The 10828-nt window shown below is 53.0% G+C and overlaps 2 protein-coding genes across 2 annotated transcripts; both read right to left on the reverse strand.

Annotated features, from left to right (window-relative positions):
* Window positions 1-574: 574 nt before the first annotated feature.
* On the reverse strand, window positions 575-1639 carry NCLIV_030280 (hypothetical protein; the record flags this gene model as incomplete). The annotated part of the gene is made up of 1 exon (XM_003883224.1): window positions 575-1639. The coding sequence occupies one exon, from the start codon at window positions 1637-1639 to the stop codon at window positions 575-577; it is 1065 nt and encodes a 354-aa protein (XP_003883273.1).
* Window positions 1640-4553: 2914 nt separating this feature from the next.
* On the reverse strand, window positions 4554-8411 carry NCLIV_030290 (putative transaldolase; the record flags this gene model as incomplete). The annotated part of the gene is made up of 6 exons (XM_003883225.1): window positions 4554-4888; window positions 5297-5504; window positions 6125-6294; window positions 6859-6991; window positions 7578-7766; window positions 8313-8411. 6 exons carry the CDS (start codon window positions 8409-8411, stop codon window positions 4554-4556), a joined length of 1134 nt encoding a protein of 377 aa, XP_003883274.1.
* Window positions 8412-10828: the final 2417 nt, after the last annotated feature.

A 10828-nucleotide genomic window follows, 5' to 3' on the forward strand; every position in this document is an offset into this window, starting at 1 on the left:
GGAAGAAGGCGGCCAAGGCGGTGTCGCGCACGACTTCGTCCGCCGTACAGAGGAGCGCCTGGAGCAGCGAAAAGAGCGAAGAAAGTTCGCAGTGCGAAGGATCAACTCGCGCCGCCAAGACGACCTCCGACGCTCTCGGGAGCCCCTGAGAGAGCAGCGAGTGCACCTCGCGGGCCAGGACTTCGAGAACCAGAGAGTCGTTCTCAGTCTCGACAAACGCTGCAGGCACAGAAAAAGTGGAGATGTGTGTGAGAACTGTGGATGAGCATGCACAAAACGCGGAGCAAGGGAAAGGACAGGGAAAGCAAAGGCCGCATCAGCGACGGCGCTGTCTGTCTGCCTGTCTCTCGGCGCCGGAGAACGCGGAGACAACACCCGAGAGGCAGTCGAGGACGGTTGCCACGCATAAAAGGGCTTTGCATCTCGGCATCTTCGTCGACATGTGGTGAAGTCCACACCCTCTCTCATGGACTCTCTCTCTTGGACATTCTCTCAGGCACTTTGCCTCCAGATCTATCTCCTTTCTCTCTACTTCATGCGTCGCGCTGCCTATGTCTCGTTTTCCGCACTTCCTTCATATCGACAGGCGCGTTATCTGGTCATCGACCTGCGGAGCTACACAAACCGGTCGCGCTACCTCGCCTCTCTCTCCGTCTCCATCTGCCTTTTTTTCTCCCACTTTTACAGACTGTATAAACGTGCATACGCGCGTGCATGCCAGCACAGATCTCTCGACACGGGTGTCTCCACAGATATGCACATGCTTATCAATTTCGAATTCCAGAGAGCTGTGTTTGCGCAGGGGAAGGCGCGGCCGTTTAGAGGACGGTTGAAAACGTACAGAGCAGGAAAGCGACAAAATCCTTTCGGCCCTCGCCGAGAGCCGCGCACAAGGTGCCGATGCTGGCTGCGGCCACGAGGCGTTCCTGGAAAGGAAGACACAGAGCAGGGAGAGACGTTTCCTGGAAGAGACTCTTAGAAGGCCCCAAACGAAAGCACCACAACTGGCGACGAAACGCGATCTTCCTGATCTCTCTGGATCAGCACAAAGTCGAGAGGTTCGGGCAGAGCTGCGTGTGGAAATGCGCTGAAGACTTTTTCTTTGCATGTTGCGCGTTCGGCGTTTTGCACTTGCCTCAGTGTCCTCGGAGAAGAATTTGTTGAAGACTTCTTTTGCGGAATCTGCGCCGGCGTTAGTCCCGTCCTGCGCCTCCTTGAGTTCCTCTTCCCTCGCTTTCCACAGAATTGCGGCCTTCCTGGCAGCCAAGATGACTCTGCCTGAAGAGGGCGGCGGCGCCGAGCCGAAAGCTCTTTCTTCCTTGAGGACCGACGCGCGAGAAGAGACAGAAGAAACAGAGCTTGGAGAGGAGTCCGGCGCAGCGGCGTTGTCAGGGAGAGGTGTCTGCGGGTCGTGAACGGCAGAGGAGACAGAGGCGAGTGAGGAAGAACGCGAGGGAAGAGCGAGGCGCTCGGCGGTCGGAGTCGGGTTGTAAGGCGCGCGAGAAAACAGGAGAAAGGAACAAGACCCGTGCCACTGCTCGTCCAGGTCGCGTGTAGATACAGCGGGGAGAAGGGAGGCGGAGGGAGCAGCGGGGCAAGAAGAGGGAGGAGGAAGCGAAAGGCGAGTGGCAGACGCCATCTTTGTCAGACTGAGAACCAGTTTAAACACAAAAAGAGAAAGAGGGGAAAGAATAAGCGAGAGAAAGAGTAAAAGAGAGAGAGAGGAAACGAGAGAGAAAGGAAACGACAGGAGAGAGGAGCTGCGGCAGTTGAAGAGGGGGGATTCGGGCGGAAATTCTGCGTAGATGGAGACGGCTCCTTTGGGAGGCTACTCCTCTCTCCAGGACACTCCGCCCGCCAGAGAAGGCTCGGCGGGGAGAGGGAAGAAAAGAGACAAAAGATGAGACCAGAGGTAGAAGAGAGACGACAGAGTGAAAAGGAAAGAGCAGGAGATCGGAGACCCGCAGAAAACCTGGAAAGGGCGGATGGGCTACAGAGAGCGTTCAGCGGGGGAATTCGGCCGGTGTCTTGCCGCACTCTGGAAAGGCAACCAGTCGACATTTAGGCTTCTGCCGATTCGGAGAGAGATGCTCAGTGGCGTCCTTGTTCTTCGCCGAAGGAAAAGCCGGAAGAGAGAGTACCTCGAGAAACCGGGCTTTCTCCTTCCCGAGCTTCCAGGCAAGAAAAGGCGACGACTGGCGCCAAGCCTGGTTTTCTCTCAGGCCCTCGCGCCTGCGACGAGGCGGGAGAGGAAAAGAGAGCAGCGAACCGGGACAAAGAGAAGACCTACGAGAGCCGAAACAAAAAGTGCACACAGAGGGAAGAAGAGAAGAAGGCGGTGTTTTTGCACCGGAAATCTCTCCGGGAAACGCAAAAAATCCAAGGCTTTGCCGCACGAACTGGACGTACACACGAAAAACGCCGATGCATGCCCAAACAAGACACGGCCCACCAGACAGCGAGGAAAAGCATTCCCTTTTTCTCCGCAATTCTCTGTTCTTCCTTGTCTTCCGCTCTTTCTTTTTTTTTTCTTGCCACTCCGCATCGCACCCTGCTCTCCCTACTTCCTCTTTTTTTTCTCGCGTCGCTCTTATGCACCTTCTTTTCCTTTCTCTTTGTCCTCCTCTTTCTCTTTGTCCTTTTCTCCCGTTTCCTCTCTTCGTCCTCTACCTCTCATTCCCTTTGTCCTTCTCCCTCTTTTTCTCCCTGTCCTTCTCTCTGCTTCCTTCTCTTCTGGATTCTGGGCTTTCCAGATGCATCACCAGTGCTTTTCTCGTTTTCCTGAAACAAAAATGTCGACGCCTCAGGCGCCGGAGGGCACCATTTCAGAGAGAACAGGAACCAGAAGGAAGAAAAAGTGGATGTTTATGTAGAAGAGAAAATCCGTGATGAATTTCCTCACAGACATCGACATATATCTCCTCACCTCGCTGGATTCACTCAAACTTTTTCTGTCCACAAGCACGCGACTATATACATGTTACAGGGGAAACGGTAACGCGTACCTCAAACGTCTTCGAGCTGTCCACTACCGCCTATCCCTATATATATATATATATATATATATATATGTGCATATGTATCCACTATAGATAAGCATGTACACGTGTATCGTTTCTGAGTGGATCGGCACTTTTGTACAGAGAAGTGTAGTTCGAGGGTCAGCTCTTGCGGCGGTCGTCGCCACGAGGTCTTTCCTCCTCTGCATGCGCATTTTTGTTTTGACCGCAGGCGAGACGTTTCCCGACTAGAAAGGGAACTGCATGCGGCGCGACTGTCAATCAGCGTGGCCTTGAAGCCGCGTCGAGCGTGCGAAAGTGCGCAAAGTGCGTCGACCCCTGTCTTTCTGTAGCTCTCTAATAACTACATACTTCTCGTTTGGATGGTGTAAACGGTCGAAGCGTCGCGGTTCCTCCAAGAAGACAGGCACTGCATTCGAAAACCCGACGCCCCACGATCCCTTCACACTCTGTCGCGCACACAAAAGATATCCGTGAGCATACGGGAGAGAGGCGAGAGCGACCGTCCACGGCGCGCGTCCTCGCCACTCTGATCGAAGCAGAGGCGAACGCGGCAACATCTCTCCCTCATCCACCTTCTTCCACAGAAAAAACACCTTACGTATACGCACATCTCTGTAACTCCGTATATCTACATATATGTATGAAACCACATTCAAAGGTGTGGAGATACACGGAAGAAAATGAAACCCACAAATAGACGGAATCACGTGTCTGTCTTTTTGGTGCACGGGAAGCGCCACGTGGGCTGCGTTGCTGCTCTCGGAATTTCACGCGATCTGCATGCAGCGGGGAACTCATATGGTTTTTCACGTTGCAGAGGCTGGGCGAAAAGTAAGGAGCCGGTTCGCCCCGCTAGGTTGTTTTCAGGTGACAGGCCATTGCCGAAACGGCAGAAAACACCCCGAGACGGCGGTGCACAGCCTTTGCGAAAAACACACGAAGACTCTTCCACTCCCACGGCCTCTCAGCAAACGTTCTCCCCAAAAGGGCCAGCGCCGTGTCGAGCGCTCTCTTCGCGCCTGGCCGCTGTGAATCGTCCGAGAGAAAAAAGAAAGAAAAGGAGACACACGAACCAATGAGATCCTCACGCGTCCACCGATACTGGCACAAGCCCCTGATGATCCTCCGTTGCAGTTTTTTGTCTCTTTTCTTCTCCCTCTCTTCCTCTCTTCTTCCCCCTCTCTTCCCCTCTTCCTCCGCCTCTCTGCAGAACTATATCCTCCCGGTCTCTCCTCTGCATGTGTGGTTGCATCTGAAAAACCATCTCACCTACAGCAGCTGGGCTTGTTTTCTCAACCCCCCGAAACACCCCGACGCTCTTTCTGCGTTTCGAAACTCCACACACTCTTCTCTCTCGCCGCTCAAAGCCACGTCGCCACACAAGTCACTTCCGGCATACGCCTTCTGCCTGTCGCCACATCCTTCTTCTGTCTGCTTTCTTCTGTCTTTTCCCTTTCTTTTGCTGCTCGGCGTTCTGCCACCTCAGCGTCCTTCCACGCGCTCTTCCTGCCCCCCTGAGGATGCGCAGTTTTACATCTTTCTGAGTTTCTCGCGAATCATATCTTTGAGAGACAGCAAGTCGCGGTTGAAGCTGCGGATGCCCTCGGCCAGCTTTTCCGTGGCCATCGCGTCTTCGTTCAACATCCACCGGAAGGTCTTCTCGTCCATCTCGAGTTTCTCAGCGTCCGCCTCGTCCTTCGTCACGCCATTCTCCTGTGACCCTCGAGGCGGGGAGGCCACTTCCTCCGCATTCTCTGTCCCCGCGCCAAGCACGCGAGGCACTGGCAAGTCGCTGCCACTCAGCTCTTCCAAGAGAGCAGGCGCCACGGTCACTTTGTCGCATCCAGCGAGGGCGATGATCTCTCCTGCACAGGACACAACGGAGAATTGAGAGTGAACGGAGTCGCAACCGGCCGCGCACGCAGACATCCCACCCGGGAGCCTGAGCTTGCGAGGGACGACCTCTGCGACAAAAGCAGTCCTTCGAGCGCTTTCTGGAGAGCCCTGTGGACACCGCATCGATTCCGCCGACCGTCCGCGACTTGCGCCGCACGGCTGGTGGACTGCATCTAAAAAGAGCGAATCAGAGAAGAAGCCTCGACGACAGAGGGAGAAGACAAGCAGCCCGATCCGACGGGACGCCCGCCTCCTCCTCTGGCGTCCTCGCACAGGACGAGCAGTCCGACGCCTGCCGCACCGACGACAGTGCGCGGGGATGAGAAAGAAGAGAAGGACAAGATGCAGACGGCCTGGGAATCCGCCGTTCCTCTCACCGATGTTTCGGAAGGACGCCGCCATGACAGTCGTCTTGTAGTTGTGTTTCTTGTAGTAGTTGTAGATGCGCTTCACACTCTGGACGCCGGGGTCGCTCGCGCCCACGTACTCGGCGACTTTCTCAGGGTGTGCTTTCTTGTAGTAGTCGAGAATCCGCCCAACAAAAGGAGAGATCAAAGTTGCCTTGGCCTCCGCAGCGGCGACGGCCTGCGAACGCAGACGAAAAAAAGGGAAAAAGCTGGCGGGATGTGGAATGGCGGACGAGGGGGGAGGAGCAGAAAGCCAACGGAGTTTTTTGAGGCTTTTTTCACACGCGAGAGAGCAATCGGAGCCGAAACGTCCCTTCCTCGCTGCCGTCGCGTCTCGCGCGCTGTCACGTCGAATTTTGAGACGCGAAGTCCCAGGAAAAACGGAGGACTTCCTCCTGCACATCTCTGCTCTCTTGGCAAACACGGAATCCGCGAGGAGACACCTGTCTCCTCTGCCTTTACACCCTTGCCTGTCGAGGGCGTTCGCATCCCCACTCACTCTCCTTAATTATTCACCCCACCTGAATGGATATTCGTGTGCACCTCCACATGCATGCATATATATATATATATATATATGCACTCAAGCATGTTTCAACACATTTTGGTCTCCACAGTAATATGCGCATGTAGATGCATGCGTCCCGTGATTTGCGCAAACAGTGCGGCAGGCGTGTGTACGTCCATTCGGGCGCTTTCCTCGTGTGTGTCGGTTTGGGTCTCGGCCCTCTTTCTCTCGACTCTTTTGCGCGTCACTCGCTGGGACGAAATCCAGTGACTTGTGTCGACGGCCCTGACCTGTGCAAACGAGAAGAGAAGCGTCATGTTGCAGTGGATGTTCTCCTTCTCGAGAATCTTTGCCGCCTCGCAGCCTTCCCATGTCGTGGCGAGTTTGATCAACACCCGGTCCTGCTCGATGCCATGTTCCTTGTACATTTGAATCAGCTTTCGCGCCTTCGCCACAGAAGCTAAAGCAAAACACAGCAGGCGCACCAATCGAGGCATGCGGCATGCAGCCAGCTGTGTATACAACTACACCACTGAATGTGCAGATATGCATATACACCTCACATGGCCCCACATCATCTCGTGCATCTACAGATGTGTCTGCGTATATGTTTCTCGTGGCATGGAGAGCAACAGATAAAGCGAGAAGCCGGCAACTACATGTTTTGTATGTGTGCGCATATACGAACGAATATGCAAGCATAAATATGCAAGCGTATATACATGGCACACGCATCCAAATGTGAATATAAATATACAGAGACAGGTGACTCGTGCAGAGCGAGACCTGCATCTATACATAGACTGCACAGACTGAGTATCTCGTCTTACAAATACATTCATACAAATATATATATATATATAAATTTACAATTGTTGGTAGGCTTCAATCGTGTGACTCTGTGTCAGGAAGCATGTGCCTCTCTTGTGCTATTCCACAAGCGAGTTAAATCTAGAAGGTAGATTTGCCACTATCTTTCGTATCTGCCTACCGAGCTGGTTCTACGCTTACACCCCACGCTTACCGTCAACATCGAAAGAAAGCGCAGCCGATACCTCAGTGCTGACAACGCCGGGAACGATTTTGAGGATTTCCACACCGAAGAAGACAAACAGCTGGTCCACGACTTCCTCAACAAATGCATCGTCAAGCGCGACCTGAAAAGAACAAACGACTCCTCAGAAAACCCCCAGTGTTGCGGAGACACTTGTGACGGAGACAGTTGCGAGGAAGGACGCGCTTTTGAGGGCGCGCAAGAGGAGAGGCAAAGAAGCCGCCCCCGGCCCCGAGTGGCATCGTCGCACGCGCGTGGCAATCCAAACAGGGGGGAAAAGACACAGGGAAGAAGAGAGGAAAAGGAGCCGAGCGACGACCATTGCGCTTTGCCACATCCAGAGACGTGGGCACGCGTACACCGTCCCGTCCGTTCCGGGTCTCGATGCCTCGCTGCATGTCCCCACAGTTCGGGACGCGTTCTCCACAACAGAATCCCCGAAAAAAGAAGGGGACAAAACAAAGAGACAGAAACAGAAAAGAAGAAGAGGAGAGACAAGAAGAAGAGAGACAAGAAGAAGAGAGACAAGAAGAGGAGAGACAAGAAGAAGAGAGACAAGAAGAGGAGAGACAAGAAGAGGAGAGACAAGAAGAGGGGAGACAAGAGAAAGAGCGCCGAGAAAGAGGGACCAGCGAAGACAGCAGAGAAGCGAGGAAAGACGGACGGGAAGACGGATCTGGTGCGTTTACCTTTCCATGGACTTTCTTTGCAGCTTCGATGGATTTGTCCATCAAGTGGGCATACTGCGGCATCGAAGCAGCCTTGAGAAGAAGAGAAGGATTCGTGGTGGCGTCTTGAGGAACATATTTCTTCAAGGTTTCAAAGTCGCCTGTGTCAGCCACCACGACCGAGAGAAGGCGAAGCGCCTCAAGGGCGTTCTGGAAAGAGAAAGACAACCGCCCCCCGCGGTTGCGTAGATGAGTCGAAAAGGAAGCAACAGGGAGTTAAAAACAACGGCTCATACTGTCAGCATCCCAGAACAGGCCGCAACTCAAGTTCCATCACGAGCTTTCAAACAGCGGCCACACACAACGCCATCACCATACAGACACAAACCGCAACACAGGCAGCGACAGAGACAGCCCAGTATATCATATATATATCAGCGAGACATCCAAATTGTGAGTACAGACGTGCACGTGCATACATTCCCATACAGATATATAGGGCGCCAAACATGTATGTAATATATATATACATATATATATATATATATATATTATGTATAGATGTGGATGTAAGTAGAGAGGGGGGGGAGATGCGGATGGGAGACAAGATGAATGAATGCGTCGAGGGAAATCTGGAGATGCTGGGCGAAGTGCCAGGGAGCTCGCGTCTGGTGACTTCCGTAGGTGCATCGTCGATTTTGAACGCGGTTTTCGCCTCCTTTTCGGAGAGACCCAAACAAAGATTTTTCTTCTTACTTGTGCAGCTGCGCTGTTCGTGTCCTTTTTCTGGTGCTTTCCGGCAGGGGAGGCTCCCCCGTCGAGGGTAGAGCCTGTGCGCTTCTTCGAGTTCGGCATGTTTAAAAGGAGAAAACGCGCTTCTTTCGGGGAAGAACGGAGATTCGCGAAGGGACCTTTTGCCCGAGCAAAACTCGCGCCGGCGAATAAAACGGACGGCTCTGTGGCGTTGTGCATGCAAAACGGGAGTGAGGCCGTGAAGCGGCGAAGTTTTTTGCCAGAATCGTGAAAAAATGAAAGTCTGGAATTCTCCAGGAATCGAAAAGACACTCGAAAGTCGAAAAACAAAAGGAGAAAACCAGCAAACGAAGAGAGACACAAGGCTGCAAAGACGAGCTGCGCACACGCTGCGGGCCGCACACAGCGGTGTGCGCAGAACAGGCGATGTCCGCGATGTTTCCAACGCGAGAGAACTAGAGAAACCTTTCAACGCAGTCTTGTTATTCAAATACAGAAACGGCATCTTTGCATCCACCAATATCGAAATAGGCTCATATATACGTGTACGTATGCTTCTGGAGACATATATTTTATCTACAGATTCATCTTGATTTCACTCTCTCCATATATAATATATAAATCGGTACATACATATTCACGAATATATATATATATATATATATGTAGGGTGGAGGGTATGTAAACGTCTACTTGTATGGATACATCTGTACATTTAGGTCGACACAGATGTTTAAAAAAGTGGATTGGCGGAGACCTGAACCGCTGCTCTCTCGAGAAATTTTGAGGAGAGCTCGCTGATCCCGCTCGACGTATGCACCAGGCACAGAAATCGCGCTTATGGGGCACAGTTGAAGGTGGCGAAAGAGAGCCTTTCCCCCTGTTGGTTTTCATGGAAATAAGCATGCCTACGGAGAGAGAATGGCGTCGAGGCGTCTTTGAATCGGTTCCGGCTTTGAGTCTGAACGGCGCCTCGTGAGCACAACCAGTCGCCGTTGTCGCTCAAAGATACTAAAACTTGTCTGCGCTCTCACCAATTTGGGATGCATGCAGGAATAAACAGAATTGTTTCGCACAGAAGCGTCAACTCGCATGTTGACTTGAGTCTCCTCCCCGAAGCGTTCAGCTATTTGTGCCGGCCTGCGTTTCTAAGTCCAGCGGGGACCGCAAGCTCTTCTCCGCAACAAGCAGCATTTTCTGGACCACTAAATAGATTCGCTCCCTCGTGGAGCGTTTCTTCTTCTTCGTCTGTGGAAGGTCCACAACCGCAGCGCCAGGCAACAAAGGGACTTTTTCCCCCCGCTAACAGCCGCGTCTCACACCAAACCTGTTCGCTCGGAAGCTCGGCGTGTCATGAAGTCCACTTTTTCCTGAAGAAAGCGCAGTATGCCGAGCGCTTCTGGGGGTGCCGCCGGGCAATCGACTCGGATGCGATATGTACTGCAAAAAAGGGCAAAATGTACGCCGTGCGGTCAACATAACGCGAATCGCTTCTGTGAACGACGTATGAGGGATGTTTCTCTATTTGCTCGTGAAGGGCAACGTGCGTTGAGCATCCATCTAGACCACACCCAAAGACAAAAATCGGGAGAACGATTGCATACAGCAGCTCTACGTCAAGCCGTTTGTCCTGTGTACAGATTTCAGTCCTCGACTGCTTTTTCGGCTGATGGAATCGAACAAAGCCGCTCCTTTACTCGAGAGCACTACCGTCTTTCCCGGGGTGTCTGCTACTTTAAGTGCCCTTCACTCCAAACTGTTTCCCCCGCTTGTCGGAGCCTGGAAATTTAGAGCCTACACAGGGTACCTCGTGCCTTTTTTTTAGAGGGACTCTCGACGCGTGTCTGTTTCGACCTTTTCGTGTTTTCTCTCTCTACGCGTTTTGTCTCACGGCGTGTGCCGGGAACCCGCAAGGATTCTTCCGTTCTGCCTGTCTCCACATCGATCTGCCTCTGGGGTTTTTCCGGCCTTTATTTCACCGGGTAGTCGTCCCCTTTTTCAGCAGTTCTGTAACACCCTCCCGGATAGCTCCCCCGCGGTCCGCGAAAAATCCGGGAAGCAAACGGGACAGGATCACCGCATCCGGCAGCTTCCAGAAAGCAGCCTTTTTGCGTACATGATCGTTCTCTTCCTCACGGCTGTTTGTAAGCGAAGTCGGGAAAGCGCGTTCGTATCGGACAGAAAGACACCTTTCCCCAAAGCAGCAGCGAAGACGAGAGGGAGGAAAAGCCAGCGAGGCCGCCCGTTTTGAAGCCCTAAAGTGTCATCGCGCTCAAACTTTCTTAAAACACCCAGCCCACAAACGCGCAAGCGCGCCTTGGTCCCGGACACAAAACGGCATTGGTGTATGCGTGTGTACGTGGATGTGCTGCACACGCATATCGAGAGGTGGAGATTTCCCCACTTGATAAGGCCACCCCTTTGGAAAAGTGGACTCGGTCGCCAGTTTTTGCACACGTCTGTGCTTCCTCCCGCTCGGTCAACAAGTCCAACGAGACGCAGCGCAGCCTGCTCGACCC

Source organism: Neospora caninum, chromosome VIII (assembly GCF_000208865.1).
Source record: "Neospora caninum Liverpool complete genome, chromosome VIII".
Lineage (NCBI taxonomy): Eukaryota > Apicomplexa > Conoidasida > Eucoccidiorida > Sarcocystidae > Neospora > Neospora caninum.